The sequence below is a fragment of the Mastigoproctus giganteus genome, chromosome 3, assembly GCF_048544385.1.
Source record: "Mastigoproctus giganteus isolate SK-2022 chromosome 3, ASM4854438v1, whole genome shotgun sequence".
In the NCBI taxonomy this organism is placed as follows: Eukaryota; Metazoa; Arthropoda; class Arachnida; order Uropygi; family Thelyphonidae; genus Mastigoproctus; species Mastigoproctus giganteus.
This window is the reverse complement of record NC_143577.1, coordinates 45,774,917-45,796,248: the sequence shown is the minus strand read 5'-3', so window position 1 is coordinate 45,796,248 and position 21,332 is coordinate 45,774,917. Positions and strand designations below refer to the sequence as shown.

General features: G+C 35.0%; 1 protein-coding gene across 1 annotated transcript in view; it reads right to left on the bottom strand.

Annotated features, from left to right (window-relative positions):
* The window catches only part of LOC150087929 (uncharacterized), a 347,547-nt gene extending 327,271 nt beyond the window's left edge, over positions 1–20,276 (bottom strand). The window contains exon 1 of the mRNA XM_090369967.1: positions 20,178–20,276. Coding sequence (XP_090226093.1) covers positions 20,178–20,276 — 99 coding nt within the window. The remainder of the gene's footprint in view (positions 1–20,177) is intronic.
* Between the last annotated feature and the right edge of the window lie 1,056 nt (positions 20,277–21,332).

The following is a 21,332-nucleotide window of genomic DNA, read 5'->3' as shown; positions in this document are numbered from 1 at the left end:
CATCCCGTAATAGATTGGACTAATTAAAAGAAAGCTGTCAGTCTTTCAAAATTGAGAGCTACAAGAAATCAAGAAAGAAAATGAAACACTTTAACAATTATATGTTATTTAACTCGAAGTCCATCGACATCAATTAATGCGAATTCTAATGATGAACTTCTCTTACTTTTCCAAATATCAGAATTTCTTTACGAATTCTTTTAACTCTTCTTTTGTTTGTGTCACCGGAAAATGTTCTTTTTTCTAAAATCTTAAATTTAATAAAAAATCATATTCGATCTAACAGTGTCTCAGAATATGCTTCTAACTTAGCAATAATATCTAGAGAAAATGAAATAGGCAGTGACCTTGATTATCACAGGGTTATTAGATCGTTTTCATTATCCGAAGACAGAAAAACCAGATTTCTTTAAAATTAGTTAAAATAATGTTGCGATTATAAATCTGCTTACTTTTATTTTTATATCTAAATATGAAATATAACCTCAGGGGCTCACATTTGGTGAGTATGGGCTTGGCACACCCAGGGTCTTCAGCTGATTATCATCATTCTTCTCTTTCTTTGTAATTCCTTTCTATTCTCTCTCTCTCTCTCTCTCTCTTTCAGGGTAACTTAGAATATTTTTTTGGCTGGTGCTGTGCTGCATAAGCCTCAGGCTTCCTTGCACCATATGGCTAATAATAATAATAATAAATAATAATATTATTATTTTTGTGATTAATACATATTTGTTGTTTCTTTTCATTAATGTTATGTCTTATTCTAATGTACTTACAACAAAAATTAGACAATTTTTGTTGTTTCTTCTTTACTTATCTTCTTTAAAAGATATATAAGTATAAAAGATATACTGAATGGTGCCAGCCCTCGAAAAAGTGCCATTCAAGGTATCCTATTATCAATAATTAGCCTCATAATCATTATTTTATTTTATTCTATTTTGCATTTTATTGCTTATTATATGTTTATTTCTTGGGTATAACGAAGTAAGCCAGCACAAGCTATCTTAGTCTTTATAGGTTCTTTTTGCCTAATGACCCACTTTGTACTTGTATGCTAAAGTTTTATCATACATCTGCTTTTTTGGGTCTATAGACTCACATTGAGCACCTATATGGTACATATTACACTCTTACAGTATTATATATATATATATATATATAGAAGAAGAAGAAGAAGAACTCTCTATTGCATATAGAAGGCACACGCTGTACACAATACCCGTCACGGCTACAAGCCAGTGGTTTACAGTAAAGGCTAATACAATGTAATAAACAAGGATGAGATAGGAGAAAAAAACAATATTATTGCTAATTATACAAGTGTAGGATTAAACATTGAAAAAAAAAATGAAAAATTTACATATGAAAATATGTAGACAACAGCATGTTATCAAGTTAAATTATTCTCTAGGGAGCAGTAATTTTACAGTGCTGGAGTCATCTGAGCAGGCGCAGAAAGTTGGAACACTGTAGCGATGGATCCATGGTAGCAATGTACAGGTCCTTGGGAGCAGGTTCTATATATATGAGGAATTTTTATTGGCCTTTTTCACAAAGTGGCTGAGTTAGTCGGTGTCAGGCGCAGATAGCATGTTCCCCCCCCCCGAAACTCGTGTTTTTCGTCCAGAAAACGGCAAATTGACCACAGAACACACGCAGTTTACAGACATAATATATACGGCGCCATCTAGCAAAAAAAAAAAAAAAAAAAAGTGATCACTTTACTAGGTACCCTTGCTTAACAGCGAGTTGGTCCCCCTTTAGCCTCGACAGTCTTAGAACAGCCTCGAACTAGCGTGGCATGCATGGACTCAACGAGAAGTGGAAAGCGGGCCACAAGAATATGCTAATCAATGTTGACTAAATTATTTTTCACGGTTGTTACAAATTGGATTTTGTGGATCTCTACTCCAAAGGGTACGTCCCACCTCATCCTACAGGTGCTCAGCTAGACTGAGCTATTAGTAAATGGAAACATTTTAGCCATGAAGGAACGCCTTGATGGGAAAAAAAAATTACAGATAATCTGTGGCATATAAACGTTGCTTCATACGTATCAAGGGGGGGCCCAATGCACGCCACGACAACAGTCATCAACCATCACCAGCTTACACTGTTAGCACCTCGTAGTAGAATAGGTCTATGAACTCATCCTGTTATCGCCATATTCTGGTCCTTCAACCAGCGTGAAATTAGCAGGACCTGCGATTCATTAGATCAGACAATGCTTTTAAAGGCCGCCGTAGCCTAGTGGTCAGGCGCGCAGGTGCATAAGTACACGTGCCTTAAGTGACCGGGGTTGAAGCCCGTGACTGTTGAATACGGTGCTGTTTCTTGTATTCTGTCTATCTTGTGAACTCTTCTGACCATTTGGTCGTCCCAGAGTATAAACAGAAAATTTATTTATTTATTTATTTTGCAATTCTCCTGTGTCCAGTGTTGGTGTACCTGAGCCCACTTTAACACAATACCTTCTGCAGGAACGTAGTTGTGTGTTCTGAAATTCCTCTTTGTTTACCACTGTTGTGTAGGTTGTTATTTGACTGTAGCCTTTCTGTTAACCTGCACAAGTCTTGTCAGTCTCTGTTGGTCTCTCGCATCAGTGTGCTATTTTTGACCTCAGGATCTCTGTTGGCCGAATGCTATTTAGTTATTGGGCCAATCTCGATACATCCGAGATACACTCGTACGTGAAAACCCCAGCAGGATTGCAGTTTCCAAGATACTCATACCAGCTCGTCTGGCGTCGATTACCATATCACGTTTAAAGTCACTTAAATCTTTTTTCGTCTTGCCCATTCTCGCACTGAACTGCAAACAATACAGTATTCGTGAGTAGAATTTCTTGATGATCCTTTTCAAAGCCCTGACCTTGCCCTACTCATTTCCATTTGTTTGGTTCACTTAAACAATAACTTCATAGCAAACATCTTTCTGACGATGCGGCAGAGATGCCAGATCGTTAGAAAATTATGTATAAGTACGTCATTGATTAAAATAGCAACCTAAGCAGCCGGTTTCCAGAATTTTATGAAGTAATGGGACAAATGTATAAATATTTTTAGCGGATTATGTTGAAAAATAAATGCTAAGAAACTCAGTGTACTGCTAACTCCTTTTTTTTTTTTTCCTTTCTATTTCTTACTTTGTGTTACTGTTACTCCCTCGTATTTACTAAATGTACAGTACATCTAAAAGGTTAGGTTCTGGGTTCCTTACTGTTTACAGTATTTATTAATGATATTGATGAAGGCATATTAGGCTTATTGTCTAACTTTTCAGATGATACAAAGGTTGACAGAGTGATCAATGAGGAATCAAGGCATACTACTGCAACAAGTCCTAGAAAATTCGACAGATAGGCTGAGAAGTGGCACTCGAGGTCTAACTTTGATAAATGCAGGATACTGCATATGGGCATCAGTAATCCAAGAATAATACACACGTTGGTATATTATTCTGTATAATACCACATTCAGGGTGCTATACAATTGAAGAATGAAAAAAGACCTGGGGTAATTGTATAGTCCGATATGAAGTTCCCATAGGCGCCTCCGTAGCCAGGTGGGATGGAGCAGCAGCAGTGCGTAGCACACGCTTCTTGATTAGACTGGGATTCGAGCCTGTCACCACCAAATACGGAGGATGCGGAAAGGTCAGAGAATGACCACCGCATATCGCGGAGCAATATGGCCTTAGTTGCTAATGCTCCTAAAAACCAAATAACAAACAAACGTATGAAGTTCCCTGAGCAGTGCAAACAGGCCTAGTTCAGCTCATGGGGATTCTGTCAATGATATACAAGAATTTTTTCAGCAGTGACAAGGAGGTGATTATCCCGTTGTATAAAGCAATGGTTAGGCCGCATACTGAGTACTATTTTTTTTCAGTGGATATTTTTCCCCAGATATTCTTTCCACGGATTTTCCTGGATATTTTGTACTGTTACTTAGTACTTCATAAAAGTCTGAAAACCTCATTTTAAGAAGGACATGGATCTGTTGGTACGAGTGCAGAGAAGGGCAACAAGATTACTCAAGGATACAAAAGGGTATTTCTACCATGGACGACTTCAGTTCTGCAAACTGCAACGTCTGGAAACTAGGCACCAGCGAGACTTGAGTGAGGTGTTTAAGATGTTTAAATGTTGATAGCATCCTTACTCTTTCTCCAACAACACGCATGATGGGACATAAATTTAAATTGAGGAAGGATGGTTGCAGGATAGATATGCAGAAATTTGGTTTCAATCAGAGAGCGACTGATTGTCGGAACAAACTTCCATCTGGTGGGTAGTATGAATAAATTTAAAGAAGAATTAGGAAAATTATTAGAGGGGATGGGTGCAGATGAGATGGTGTAAATTTTCTTTTATTTGGCCGATGCTGTATAACTTGCTTCATTGCGTTATTTTCAATACTAATACTAATATTAAAACATTTTAGAGCATCAGAGCAGCAAATAAAAATAAAATAAAAAATACTAGTAAAAACTGTACTAACGTATTATTTAAAAAACTTATTCATTTATAATCTCAACGTGAGTCCCATTCTTTTCCTGACATAGACCATCTCTGAAGGTTATTGCCCACCAGGGCCGTTCCCTTTACATGAATAGGCTCCATTTATACTATTCATTTTGTCATACCTAACAGCTAGCCCCTGAATGCGACCACTTCCTGGGCGAAAGGAACGTCCCTTTCGCCCAGGAAGCAGGCGGCGCCGACAAGTTTAGTTCACCTTCTGATGATCATCAGATTTCTATTCAACGATATGAGAGTAGACAGGGTGCTTCGTGCTTGTTAACATGGCCATTGAAATGAAAAGCTGCCTGATCGACAAGAAAACAAGTTAGGTAAAAATTTTTTTTTTTTTTTTTTGTGATTAATATAAATGAAAGGTAAACTAATTACCTTGTTAGTAATTAATTCCTAATTAATTAACTAATAATATATAAAAGTAATTGTTGTTTCACATCTGTACATACCTCAGAACGTAATATGCACTCAGAATTTTGTAATACTTTACTTATTTCCTCATGGAGATTTAATAAAAATTTAAATGTAACACGTATTTCACGGATCTTCTATGATTTAATAAAATAAATAGCAACGCATAACTCCGATGGTAGTATGTAGTCAACATTTTGTAATGTACACTTAATTAACACTTATTTCCTCCTGGACTTAATAATAATTGCAAGATAACACCGTTCATGTTTCTGCTGTGATTATTATAATAGTAATAGTTATTGATTTATATGAAAAAATAAGATAAAACCAGTTTATAAAAAAAGCAGCCACTTCATATGCGTAAAACCGAGAATCGAAGCTTCATCTTCTGGGGTATCCGCTGTATAGCCTATCATTCTTCTAATCAGGGAAATGCAACAAAAAATAACCAATAGTTCAGTTACAAGAAACGGTATATGGATAGACTATGTATAAATGACTCAATGTATAAAAAAAAAAGGAAGGAAATAATAATAATTGCTAGACTTCTATTCTTCCGATTTTAATGAAATTTAGAATGGCTCGACACATTTTTATAAAAGACAAATATAAAATTATTTATTACATACAGACAGACAGATATAATGAAGATAACAGGCAGTATACACATATATGTGAACGCATCTAAAATATTGTTATTGCTGGTCCACGTGCGGAAAAATTAATTCATTCTTGATTCAGTACAGACACAATACTTTTTACAGGGTTCCTTCTCCTGCTCTTTGTAAAATACGATATACAATAGATGATTTTCTACTCCTAGTATCATGTTTACTTTGTCTTTCTAACTTTCCTCATTTTATCTGTGTCCTGAATATCCCATTCGTTTGACAGATGAACTGTCATTCGTAATCTCATATATCTTTCCTTATCCTCTAGGCTTCATGTTTTGAAAAACAATTCGGTTGTGATAACTTGCAGTTATAGTCACAAGAAACGCCTTTTGACACGTTCACAGTTATCATTAAATCTAAAAGCTCACGCTACAGCTTATACTTCTCCTAATCCAAAACTAGATAGATATCTCCAAATTCAATGCCAAAGAATGGAAAGATTTAAGCTTTAAAAAATGAACCAGATAGTTTAGATCTATAAAAATATGAATATAAAAAGATATATGGGGTATTAAATTCAAGACAGAACTTCTGAGACTATATAGATTCCTTCTAAAACGCTGAAACACGTTTCATATTACCTGAAACAATTACTATGAAACCACAAACCACGCCAAGTTACAAAAAGTATATAGGGACAATAAGAGAAACAACAATAATAATTTACAGATCAGATTTTATTATGATGTAGGGCTTCTCTTTTCCCTAATGCAGTATATTTCGATGGAAATATTTTTCCATCCTTCCAGTAGAACAGTTTTGAATTGGGCAAGTGTATTATCCTCCATGGAGGATAATACACTTGCCCAATTCAAAATTGTTGCATTCAAAAATCATATCATATTTTTATGATTATAGTTTGTTCACAGCTCTAAGAAACTTGATTCTAATCAAGTTTATCAAATTAAGCCTTAACGGAATAAAATGAAACAGAAATTAAAATTTTTACATGCAAAAAGGGTAAGCCTCGCCACAGTCCAAATAATATTTTTTCAACATTACAACAGAATATCGTTTTTGAAAGTGTTACCCTCAATGCAAAAACTAAAAATAAATAAATAAATAATTAAAATAATCTGATTACTGTTTCCTCAAAGACCTAAAATAGCTCTTAATGGCAGTCAGTTATGATACAGCTTTACTACTGAAGAATTTTAGATAATCATCGGGTTGTAGAGGATCTCAATGTTCCTTTATATTTTCTGTCAATAAAAGCGTAATGGTCTTTAAGTCTCATAAAAACATGAAGAAAACATGAAACTGACTGAAAATTTTTGTGAAGCAGCTTTTGTATATCTATTTATAATACATAAATTGTTTATTCCATAAGTTTGCTGTTTTATGCATCAATATAAGAAAAAATATCACACTCAGCGGGTGTATTTTTATACTATCTGTCTTTAGCATCATCGTAACTGGGAGGGAGCAGTTACATAGAAATCTGTCGAGATGTTGCGAATACAATTTCTGCCAGGTAAAGTTCATATATAAAGGAAAATTCAGATTTTTTCTTATTATTTTGTATCAGTTGCAGCAAAGAAATGCCTTCGTGGTGTAATCTACAAGATAGAGTTGCTTTCTTCTTCTCTTCTTTCCCCATCGCTTTTAATAAGCTGGGGATGATGATACAAAATATTCGTTCATTGTACAGGAAATAAAATCGGCTAAGACTCTAAATATTTATAATGATTATACAAAGCTGATAAAAAGCATTAATATATTAAAATGTTAATTAAAAGACATGGGCTGCATATTTTTAGTCAAGTCATATAAAAAGATTTCACTAAAGTGAAAGCTTTCTATATAGCCCTACAAAATAGTTTCAACCTCTAGCCGGGAACAAAGAGTGATTTATTGTTTTCCAATGAAAATCACATATCGATTAACCAATTTACTACGTACAGACCGTTGATGACACCAGGGTTCAAATTCCTTCAATAAAGCGACAAAGGGACGCAACATTAATGCACGAAACAGAAAATATCACATTTGACAATCAGCCAGAAACACACTACATGTCAACAGTCTTTATATTCCCAATCACATTCAAAGAGCCAACAGAACATGAGGAACCAATCAGGAAAACTGTTATCAGCCCTTAATTCCTCATTGCAGAGATATGTTGCTATGCAGCGTCCACTTTACCATGGGAAGCCGTAATTCAATGCAACATACAGCGCGGTCATTAACATGCTGGTTGAATTGTTAGAACTGCCGCCGTCAAAATAGGTTTAACCCCTAGTGGGGAATGCACCGTGGAATCAACAGCTCAGCCTAGAAGTTCACGATAAGCAATATCTCCATGCAAAGTGGAAAGCGACCTTAGACCCCCAAGACAGAATGGTATACTTAAGAGCTTATGTCAAGTTCAATAGAAGCAAATCTACAGCCAAAGCATATATCAATAAAATCATTAGCATTAGAAAGACACCTTTTAAGGTAAGACAGAGAAACTGACTTAAGTGACTCGACGATCATATTTCAAGATTTATTCCAGAAGGTGCAATAGTAGGCAGAACATACAGAATAGTCAGAGATCCTCACATCTATTACCATTTCAAAAAGCGTGCTAATTAATGCCATCAGTGACTTCCCACCAACGGCATGTGCTGAATATGATGGAATTCCATAATTTATCCTACACAGCGTGAATGTCTACAACACAGATGTGCTTCTAGTGATCCTAAATAGCATCCTCACTACCCTACTCCTCCCAAAATCCTGGAACCAATATACAGTGCGGCTCATTCCCAAATCACAAGGAACCACCTTAGCAACACAGTTTTAGACCGATAATGGAAGCCTCGTGCATCCTCAAAGTAATGAGAAATGTCTGTTTCCCATCTTAACCAATCAAATTCCATTCCAGCATGAGCCGACCGGGCTAGCCGGATGGGTAAAGTGTCTGCCTGCCAACCCAACGGTCGCGAGTTCGAATCCCGCCTCGGTCTTGGATCAGAGTAGAAAATGCAAAAACCGTGGGAGGTGCAATATGGCCACAGAAGCCGATGCGCCAACAACTAACAAAAAAAAAAAAAAAAAAAAAATTCTGCTTATATCTACAATTCTGATAAATTTAAAGACAGAGCTGAATTAGCAACTGTCTACTTGCATGTCCGATCCGCATTTGACTGCATTGCTATCTATGACAGTCCTGCAACTGTGTGAGGAAGCATACCAGATTAAAAGCACATACGACCCTTGCATTCTTAAAGTTGCTTCTAACGACAAGAGCCCTCAACTTGACTGTGAATAAACAAATCTTTAAAACGACAGTTAATGTTGGTACACCAACACGTGAAAGACCAACCTGTGAAAGATTTGTCGGGACTGCAGACCAATTGCGTTGCCTGGAATTCAAAATAATGCAAACCAGTTTCTCTACATCAGAGGTTCCCAGAGTATGGGGTGTGCCCCCCCCCCCTTCCAGTGGAGCATTTGGTTTTTCAGGAGTGTGTGTTGTTTTTATGAAGCATTTTTAAAAGAAATATGGACAAACCATTCACCCAATCCAGGTTAAGAAGCGTATTTTATTTCAGTTTTTAAGATTTAATGTATTGAAGTATATATTAATTTATAAAAGTACGCACGTGAAATTTATAAAACATTTAAGGGGGATCACAGGTATAAAAGTTTCAGAACCTGTGATCCCCCTTAAATGTTTTATAAATTTCACGTGCCTACAAATTTTGTATATTACTTATCATTCTTTTGCTTCCCACTTCGCTGTGAAAAATGTATCTGTATGATCTTTCATTACCACCCAAGGCCGACATACAAAATGGTCTATCGTAGGAGGCGATGGTATGGTACGACTATAAAAGAATACAAAGGAAATGGATTAAGTATAAATATAAATAAATTTGGGGGACATTACTTCGTCCCAAATTTACTTGACCACAACTTCTGCGTTGAATTATCACCTCTCTTTCCTGTAATCCTATATAATAAATGCGAATATTAAATGGATTATAGTTTTAAGCCCAAATAACAAAAAAGAAATGAAGACCGAGAATATATTTATTTCACCACTCCCTAAAATACACATTCCTAAGCAAATCCTCTTAATTCGCCTAACTGCAAATCTGTAGGATTTTCCTGTCAAAAGATGCGTCCTGCGATTCGCGGAGGAAACACTCTTATCTTCAGTCTTCAGTTTACTCTACGTTACCCTAATTTACTGCACACTTATCTTCACAAGACATCTGCCAGATCGTGTCTCTTTGTAACCGTGTAGGGTCAACAGCCGAGTTCATTCTAGCTGTGAGTCTGAGGATGATCGTTTCATCAGCTTCCGTGAGCACGTAGCGTGCCAGGGCATATATATACGTATATATAAAAATTACTCTAATCATGTACAGACATTACCAATCACTGGTACGTGGTATTGCATAAGTTAGGAAATGGTGAATAAATCATTTCCTTCCTACTTTTAGCTGCAACGCAATGAGTGTTTTATTTCGGATCATTGCTTGCTTATCATTCATTACGTGCATCATACGAACTTGTACTTTTACTTCTTCGCACACGTTCATAAATCTTTCTTTGAAAGTAGCGCCGTTAGAAACAGTAGTATTTTTCCATCTTCTACTGTTACAGTTAAATTGGAATGTCAACGGAAGAGTGCCAAATTTCCAGAGTAAACACAGTAACACGTGCAGACGTACAAAAAAGCAAAACGAAAAGCAAACGGTTCCGAAGTAGGACGAGTTCTGGGATCATTTCCAAGTAAACCCCACAGCAGACAGTGTGTCAATAGCCTCAAGTAAAAGGAAGTTAAGGAAATCCCACCAGTGGGAATTACTGGTTTAAAATAAGGCAAAGAAATCCTACCGAAATTCATTATTTTCTTCTTAAGTTACAAGACATACTGAAGCTGGGATTAAACCAAATAAGTTGAAAGACACGTTTTCAAATCATCATTTTATTATCTCGATAAGAGTTTTATTTTCAAGAAGGTGACACCGCTCAGATTTATTGATTATATTATGCGAATATTAAATGGATTACATTTTCCAATCCATCCAAAAATATAATCCATTTAATATTCGCGACTCTAAATTCTCAATTATTCATGCGAACTTTATTACTATTAACGTTTATAACCAAAATTAAACAATCTGAAGAGATTCATTTAAAAGAAACAGTTTGGATTAATGTTTAATGAATCCAGAATTTTCTGTTTATCAATAACAAATCTCCACAGAAATAATAAAATGTATGATAAGAAACAATCATAAAATAATAATAATATTGTTTTTATCAATCAGTCGTGGCGAACTATGAAGTGCCATTGAACCATGACGCTGTCTCAATAATACTTAAAACAGTGGTTCCCAATCTTTTGTCACTCAAGTCACACTTTAAGTTAAAAGACGAATATTAACGGCACACCGAAATAGTGATTGCCATCGAACTCAATGGAATTTTTCCTAATCTCGCGGCACACCGGTTGGGAACCATTAAGTATAAAAGTAAAATATAAAAATATAAAAAAGTAGAGAGCAAACACGCATGCGCACAACAATGCTTTTGAACTCTACATTCATGTGCGACAAGACTGGCTCCAGTTTATAGTCTCGCATGCTTTTGTTAAAGCTTATTCGAAACGAATAACAGATAGATATTTTTAAATAAATAAAAACGCAAGTCGCTGTCGTACGAGTCACTTGAAATTAAATAATAACGGAGACCTTTCCTATTTTTAAATATTGTGGAAAAGCAATGAAAAAAAGAAGAAAATATATATTGGTTTTTTGTTATTTTGGCACTATAGTTTAAATCACCAGTGGCTGCTACCAGATATCAGTTTTTGTTTTAAAAATATTCTTAATAAATTCATTTGTATTAATACATAAATAAATGTGATCTTTATACTTCTGAATAACCACATATGTCAGAGGAGTTTACAACTAATCATTTTGACAACAATGGTCATTAACAGTATTTAAAAATCACATGGGACTGAACTCAAACGCGTGTGCTACTGCACTTGTGCTGATCACTGGGCTGTCAGGCTTTCCTGTGTTAATAAAAAAGTGGATGTACTATATTAATCTACTTTAGCCTCAATCAGCCTACTTAACATTATAATTAAAATTAGATAGTAACAGTAGTAAGCTTACGTAGTGCTGTAATTTTCCAATTACAGCATTGCTATTATAATTAAGTAACGCATGACAAATTCTGTAATCCTTTTTAATACTTATTTTTCAGCCTGGAGTAATGAAACGTAGCATCTTAGTAGACTATCACGAGTGTGACCCCCCTGATGATTTCATCATCATCATCATCATCAGCCATTTTCAATCCACTGCAGGATGAAGGCCTCTCCAGCAACTTTCCAGTTACTTCTGTTTTGAGCACTGGCCATCCATTTACTACCCACAAACTCATGAATTTCATCTATCCATCTCCGCCTTTGTCTTCCAGGTTTTCTTCTAGCTCCTCTTGGGTACCATTCTGTTATTCTCTTAGTCCATCTGTCATCATGTCTTCGAGTTATATGTCGTGCCTAAGACCATTTTAGTTCTTTAGTTTTGATAAGAATGTCCTTTACTTGAGTTTGCTGCCTAATCCATGTGTTTCTCTTCTTATCTAACAGTCTGATTCCCAATATAATTTGTTCCATTCTTCGCTGTGTAGTTCTCAGCTTCTCTTCCATTCTTTTGGTGAGTGCCCAAGTTTCACTTCCATAAGTCATGGTGGGGAGTATACATTGGTTCATTATTTTACGTTTCAGACAAACTGGGATATTGCTCTTCAGTATGTGACTATATTTCCTGAATTTCCTATCCATCCAAAATTTATTCTTCTCTTGACTTCCAGCCATTTATCATTATTACAGTTAATAACTTGTCATAAGTATATGACTCCACCTTTTTAATTACTGCTCCTTCAATCATTATTTCCCTTACTGTGGCATACTTGTTCATCATTACTTTTGTTTTAGCCATATTCATCTTTAGTCGTAAATCCTTACTAACTGTGCCTAACTGATTAAGATTTTCCTCTAATTCTTTGGGATCGTGGCTTATGACCACAATGTCATCTGCAAATCGTAAATGGTTTAGGTACTCTCCGTTCACATTGACTCCTTTCTGCGACCAGTCTAATCTTCTGAAAGCTTCCTCAAGGGCAGCAGTAAAGAGCTTCGGAGATATTGTGTCTCCTTGTCGAACTCCTTTCTTGATTTTAAATTTCCTGCTGTCTTTGTCTAGTCTAATAAAGGAGGTAGCACTCTCATATATTTTCTTCAAAATCATAATATGTGGGGTTTTTATGCCTTGTCTTTCCAGTGCCCGAAACATTGCCTTATGCGGTATGGAGTCAAATGCCTTTTCATAATCCACAAATGCCAGGCGTAATGGTGTTTTATATTCATTTGCTTTCTCCATTAGCTGTGATATTACGTGAAGGTGATCAATAGTCGAGAATCCTGTCCTAAAGCCAACTTGCTCTTTCCGTTGATTCTCATCAAGTATTCTGTCTAATTTGTTAGTAATGACCCTTGTGAACAACTTGTAGATGTGGGATAACAAGCCAATTGGTCTATAATTTCCAATTTCTGATTTATCTCCTTTCTATTGAACAATTAGACTTTACTCCTTTATCTCCTTTCTTATGCAGCAAAACTATGATTGCATTATTCCACTGCTTAGGCGTCACACCTTTTCGAATGCACTTTGTGAAGAGCCTTGCCAGTTTTTGTGTTATGTCTCTTCCTCCCAATTTTAACAACTCTACAGTAACTTCATCTTCTCCCGGGGCTTTCTGATTCTTCATTTTCTTCAATGCCTGTTCTACCTCATCAGGAAGAATATCGGGTATGTCGTATGTGTTGCTACTTTGCAGTCCATCTTCCTCACTACTGGCATCATTCCCTTGCTCCTTGTATAATTCTCTATAGTAACTGTATAATTCTCTATAGTAGTAGTCTACTGCTATTTGAATTATGCCCTCTCTGCTGTTTATAAGTACACCATTGCTATTCTTCAGTTTCAGTATCATTTGTCTTTCTGTATTACTGCTCATGGCTGCTGATTTAAATCCTTTATTTTCCCTTAATGCTTGTTCTACTTTCCTTGTGTTAAATCTTCTTATGTCCTCTCTGAGTCTCTTTCTAATGGCTTTGCATAACTCAGTATACTCGATTTTCTCCCTGTCAGTGTTTTTCTTGCTCTTCATTTGTCGTCTTCGGTTCATCATGACAAGTGTTTCTTGACTAATTTTTTCTTCTTTGGATTTCTTTTTCCCTATAGGTTTCTTGAACTTTATCACTTTCAGGAAGTTGTAATATTCCTCGTCGATATTGTGGTCCTGAGCAGTCTGCAGAAGCTCAAACTTGTTCTTAAGTTCCAGTACATACTGCTTTTTCTCCTCTTCTGTTATCTCAAAGACCTTTGTATTATTTACTCGAGTCAGTTTTTTCCTTTCCTTTCCTACATCTATATCAAGTGTACATCTTACCATTCTGTGATCACTGATGATTTAGCCATGATTATTTATTCGTACTCATATTATGCCGTCATACACCAACCGTATTAAAATTATACTTTTGTACTATTTAAAATAATGAAATGACTAGAAAAAGCAAATAAGGTTTAATAAACGATTATTATGTATAAAATAAAATATTAAACGGCAAGATACTATTTACAATAAAATATATTTACAGGCGGATGCCTTTGAAAGCTCCGGTGTATTTTTAGCGCTTTTATCATCTAGTATTTTAATTTTATTTTAATGCTTGTTTTATTGTAAATAGTATCTTGCAGTTTAATATTTTATTTTATACATAGTAATCGTTTATTAAACCTTATTTGTTTTCTCTAGTCATTTCATTATTTTAAACAGTAGAAAAGTATAATTTTAATACGGTTGGTGTATGACGGCATAATATGAGTATGAATATTCCCAACCCTAGAGGCCTATTTGAAGATTATTTATTCGGGAATTATTTGTTATTAATGTTCCTTGCTATTAGCAAACTTCTCCCTATCTAATTTTGGCTCTCTATATTAAAAAAAAAAATAAATAATAATAATAAAAAATTCCCCCAATACTACATTAATACCAGAACCTCTAATTTCTTTTCAATGGATGTATTTATTTCAACTTCTTTATCCTTTCAGCTCCCTTCTTTTTTTTTTTCTTTTTTTCTTTTGTTCCTGCTGTCCCTCATATTCCTTCTCTTAGGTCTGGAAACTTATACATTGAACGTTTTACGCCCACCTACCAACTTCTCTTATTTATCTTTTATTAAGTATATTTACATAACATTCTTCTAAAACTGCTTTTCCCTATGGTGTAATTACACACACTGTCTCTATGTCCATTCTTACAATTAATTATTCTTTGTCATCTTCCATCTTTTACTCTTGCTATATATCATTATAAAAGTAAAGGAATGTCGATATTTTTATTAAAATTTTTGTACAGTGTCGGCTCAAACAGTAACATTTGCAACTTTTATGAAGTGATAATGTGCTCATATCCATCCTTAGAGTTGAAAATTACGCGGCAAACTGTGCAGCTTATTACAGAGCTGGAAATATGGAAGAAGGAATCCGGTAAATTCCATTCCTCTGTTTTCTGAGTCCATGTTATGACTACTTCTACTGATGTTACTGGAGCTGGATCCGTCTTCCTAGAACTATGTAAATAAAGCCGCCACCTATCTCTCAAAAGCCGTATCAACCTTGGTTTCTTACCACCTACGGTGAAAGGCAATGTTTCTCAGCTTTGGAAATAAATATACTACACTTTTACAATAAATATAAATAAATAAATATACCACACTTGAAAATAAAAATTATACCACACTTGCAAATAAATATACCACACTTTTACTTTGGAAATAAATAAACCACACTATTGTACATTTAGTTACATCATACAATATTTACAATTTTGTCTCCTAAATTACACTCAATCTTATGACCATTAGAAAACAAATATATAGAAGATAAATACAAACGCGTGCAATGAAAATGAAAAAAAATTGTAAAAATAGGAATAATTGTTATGCTAATTTTAATATAACCTAAATAATTCAATTCGTTAATAAAAGCATCCCTACTCTCCCAGTTTAGCCATTACATAAATGGTAGTTCCCTAACGTTTGTGCAAAGGTGGATGTTGCACTGTGCTGGTCGTCTCCTCTTGGAATCCATAGATGCATAAAAGCAGTCTTTTAGATATACAACGAATTTTCAATGGGAACGCACCGGGTGGTCTTGGGAGGAGAAGTATTCATTTTCATGAAAGCGTCTACTCATCCTATCCCTCCCACCCCCAGAAGTAGCACGTACAAATCGTCCCGTATGCATCAATTTAAGTTTGAAAGCATTTTTGACACTGAATGTAGATCACGGGGGTGTTAATCCCAGTAGAAACTGAAAGGAGGATGGCAGCCAAGGAAGTTAGATTATAAAGGAAACGTTCTTTCTTTTCTTCTTAACTTTTCTGACACGTATACAGAATAACTAAATCAAATTAGCACTGGGTAATTCTAATTTGCAATTCCACAGAAGTTTGCCGCTTCACGCTGAGTACAACGCCAAAAAATTGCAGACTCACCCTGACAACTGAACAGGAAAATACAATGTACGACGGTCGTTAAAAAAGTAATGCTGCGTGTTTTCGCTCTCTCTCTCTAGGTTATTGACATCTGCTGGTGATAGTTATATCAGTGTAGTACTAAAATAGTCAACGTCAGCGTTGCATAGTTATAGTCGGAGTTTGATCCGATAAGCAGTAGCACAGCTGCAATTTCAAATTTGGTCTTGGGTTGTTACTTTGCGCCATGTATATTGTCTATAATATAACCATTATTAAACAACAGGTAATATACCTATTATCAGACAATAGGTAACATACCTATCACACCTGCAATATACTTATAACACCACTAACATACCTATTATCAGACAAGAGGTAACACCTCTTGTCTGATAATAAAATAAAATAATAATACGAAGAAAATTATTTTTTTTTATAATTTTCTTCTTCTTCTTCTTCTTCTTATTACTGTATTATTATTATTATTATTTTATTTTATTCTTTTATTTTTTTATTTTTGGCTAGTGCAGCATAAGCCACAAGCTTCCTTGCACCATGTGGCCATTGCGAATACTAATACCTATTATACCTATGATAATAGCAATATCACAGGTATAACAGGTGGTGATAGGGGTATAATGGGTGCATGATAAGGCAATTAGTTATGTACCTATTATGTCTGTAATATACCTATTACTGCATTTCAATGGATGTATTTATTTCAACTTCTTTATCCTCTTTCATTTCCTTTATCCTTTCAGCTTCCTATTTTTTTTTTTTTTTTAGTCATCACGAAGTGAAAATACCAGTTGTGGAAAGACTTCTCTCATCCCTAACGGGTAGTATCCCTCAACTTTGGAATCAAAGCCAGAATAATCGATAGTGCTGGTTATCAACTGGGCTACTACCGGCGAGGATTAAAATGAGATGATATTTCTATATACGAGTTTAAATACAGAACGCATTATTAAGGAAAAAAAAAAAAAAAAAAAGTACACTCTTCAAGTACGCTTCTGAAAAGGATATTTTCACTTTGATGTTTCCTGTTAAAGAGCGCTTGCGTTATCCCTTTTTTACAAAGTAGTTTATTTTATTATCGGCTTGCACACTCGGTGCACCCGATTTATTAGCTTCCTTTCCGAAACACAGAACCGGAGGGCAGCAAATTTATCTCGAGAAGAGTAAATGGACAGTGCACATACATTCAGAAGCGTAGTTCATTTTGAAACAGCCAACGGTGCTTAGTCAGCAGTCGTGAACGATAACATTTTTTTTTATTTGATCGTTGGGAAGAAGAGTAAGCAGCGTGGACAAAATTAATCTGAATTCGGTAAAACTTTTACCAAATTCGGTAAAAGCATTATTTTCGTCATCATACGTACACTCCCGCCTAAAAGTTTGGAATTGCGTTTCATTTTCTTGAATTATCAAAGTTTTTATTAAAATAGGACCAACTTCTTTACTAATTTTTATTAAAATATTTTCTATTATGTATAAAAATCAAAAACTTAATATGTAAGAAATTTATAGAATATTCGAGAATATTCCAGAAAGGTGTGGAAGATTCGTGAATGTGGCAGAATGTTGTAGATGATTCTAGAACATTCTAAAAAGTGTAAGTATTGTTTCACTATTATAGAAGACTGTAGATGATTCTAGAGCAGGAGCGGCACACGTAAAAATTTCTTGGGCACGCGGAATTCAGAGCCTCCCAAAAAAATTTCAAATTTCGAAACAACATCACTCCAGGAATCCTCCTTTGGTCGTGACCTGCGCACGTCCGTTTTCTCTGCTAGGCATGTAGTGATGTCACACCATTCAGTAAATAGCTGTATTCATGCAGTGATTTGTATGCAGTCGGAGTGGTAAGACGCACTGACGAAACTGTGATTAACACGTCCCCCATAACCCTAATTTTAAATGTCTTGAATATCGCCTTCCGAAGGGCACGCGAAAAATTCGATGGGCGCGCGAGGGCAGTCTTTTATTAAAAGGTTTAGCCAGTTTTGGCACGCGCCCTTAAAAAAGGTTCGCCACCCCTGTTCTAGAGTATTTTGCAATACTGTACTATAAATTGAGGAGTAAGAGCTATAATTCATAAAATCGAACACCCGTAATTCAAAAAGAGTGTTTGGTATAAGTTTTGTGTGTTTCGCGATAAACATGGCAAAAAATAAGGAACTGAGTATTGAAGAAAGAAATACAATTATAACTCTGTACAAAGAAAATTCCATGAGAAATTCCGAAAAAAAACTAGGTATTTCATTTAAAGGAGTACAAATTGAGAAATTCGGGAAAAAAACTAGGTATTTCATTTAAAGCAGTACAAATTCAATTGACGATTCAAAGAGACTGGCAGTTTAAAGGACAAACCGCGACCAGGATGACGGCGTGAAACAACAGAAGTACAAGATAAGACCATAACACCGATTTCTAAATGCAATCGACGACTTATTGCACCTGAAATCCGAGCTGTGTTCAATAAGAACAGAAAACTCCTGTGTCTACATCCACTGTAAAACTTCGTCTTAAATAAGCAGGATTTCATGGTCATATAGCGGCCCAAAAACCCTTATTAAAACTGGAAAATCGAAAGAAACAGTTGGCTTGGGCTAAGACCCATCAACATTGGACAACTGAAGAGTGGAAAAACTGTAGGGCTGTGGATGGATGAATCCAAATTTGAAAGTTTTGGATCCAAGCATAGAGTTTATGTGACAAGATCAACTGAAGGAAACATGGCGCCACGTTGTTTAGTACATACAGTCAAGCACGGTGGTGGTTCCATGATCCATCATGATCTGGGGTTGCTTCTGTTTTTCTGGATAGGCTGACATTCATTCCTCTTGAAGGGATTAGAATCAAAGCCTCTTCACAGCGATCGTAACCGTTGTAATACTACCGCTCACGTGTTATTATTTTATAGTTGTCTTTCGTACTCAATGACGAAAGATCGAAAATAACAATGAAAATATTTGAATTACATAATTTTTTCTTCTTTAATTATAATTATGAAAAAAAAAGAAACAAAAGAGATAGATAAAACAGTTTAATAACATAATGGTTAAACCGGCAACAGAAAGAGAGAACTACTGAAACATATTCAGCATCGAAAATTCATTTAATCTGTTCGAAAATCCTCTGTTTCGTGCATTTGAAGAGTTTGAAAGAACATGATGCGGAAAGAGTCAGAACGGTCTAGAAATATAAATAAATAAATGAAAACTCTGAACAGATGTCCAAAGGTTCTCCTTAACACAGATAAAAGTTTAAGAATTTGTTTTATTATTGTTTATAATAAATAATATTGCAGTCCTTCAAGGATTAAAGAAATTTCTTAAATTAAAGAAATTTAAAAATATTCTGAAATTTCTTAACAGTTTTCTTAAGAAACTTTACAAAACAGATATATATCATTCGAATAATATAATGGAATGAAATAATCGAATGTTTTCTATAATCGAATGATTTGCTATAGTCGAAATAATAAAATGATTTGCTATAATTAATTATGCCCATCACTCAAATAAACTATCAGGGAAAAAAATTAAAATTCAGTTTTTCCACCATTATTGTAATATTTTGTGAAATCATAGGGTTCGAGATGTTGAGAAAAACTATTCTATAACAACCGATATCCAGAATAAAAACATTAAATGTAAAGCTACCTAATTTAAGCCATTAATGCTTATAAGACTTACGTATATATGAATTATAAGTTGTATAATTCTTACTAATTTAACTTATTTTCTGAAATAATTTCACTATTAAAAAAAAAAAAAGAATCATGTACGACCTGTAATCAAGTGACATATTTAAAAACATTAGCTTTTACACAACCATACTAAAACGATCTAAAGAATATATATGGGCTTCATAAAATTTCCAAAGAATGTCCCAAAATAATAACACTACGTTACATTTTTTTTCAAATATGCAGGAGCGAAAAGCATATTTTTGTTGGAAAATTTGTAAATTCTTTATACCTGAATTACAGCTTTCTCCTGTGGAGATATTGGACCACTCGGAATCTCAGAGCTATCCGATGACAAAACATTCTTTTTTCCAGCAGAGATACAAGCCATAGTTTGAATCCGAGACTCCTAAGTGATTCACGAGTCACAACCGCACTACATTATAGCGAAATTATGTAGATATATGTGAAATTAACACAAGTTATCGATATACCAATAGTCGATTTTACCACTCCACATATAATAAAGATATTATCCTTCATTGGGCATAAGTCGGATAAGGTGGAAACACTTCTGAGCGCACTCATTTTTATGAAATTCATTATATCTGTGTTATAGCCTGTAAAAAGAGGCGCTGTGTGGTCCTAATGAGGAAATAACGTTGCCTCTCAACATCATCATATACACTGACTAGTACGCACCTGAATGCGACTACTGCATCGCTTACTCTTTCTGTCTCTGTACCTAACTCACTTTTTCCCGACTCACTCCATTTCCCGAGCTATTTGTAGCCTGTGAGTATAGGACGGTATGTGGGATCACAAGAATAGACACAGATGAGAGAGGTTGAGAAACTGAAAGCAGCATATTTGTAACGAATCCGTCTTGTAAGTTAGTTTTCTTATTGGCTTTTCTTCGTAAATATAATGACACTTAACATAGAACACAAGGAAGACAATATTTTACATCTATTTTTTTAATACAAGTTGTTAGTAGGATACTGGGTAAAAGATTCGCATCGCTTTCGAAAATCTCCACAATGGATAATACATGATGTAAGAGTTCTTTGACTTTGGTATGAATCCAAACTACCAGAAACGTCGACAAAAAATTTTCTGTGGTGCAAGCGAATTTTCCGACACAAACTAAAAAACAAAAAAAAAATCCTTAAGGCCTCTTCTAAAGTCTCAAAAAAGCCAGAGTAGTTTTTAAAGTTCAGATATAAATAATTCATTCATCAATAAATCTACCTTAATTAGTTAATGTCATTTTAAACAGGTTTTCGGGATTGTATTTTTATTTTCTTAAATTCCAGGAAGGGACAACTCTCTTGGGTTCGCATGGTGACAGAAACTGATTATTAAAGAGCGCAAGAAAACAAAAAGACGCATAAAGAAATTCCGTCCCTAAATTTTTGTAGTTCAAAGACTGTATAAGTGCTGTACA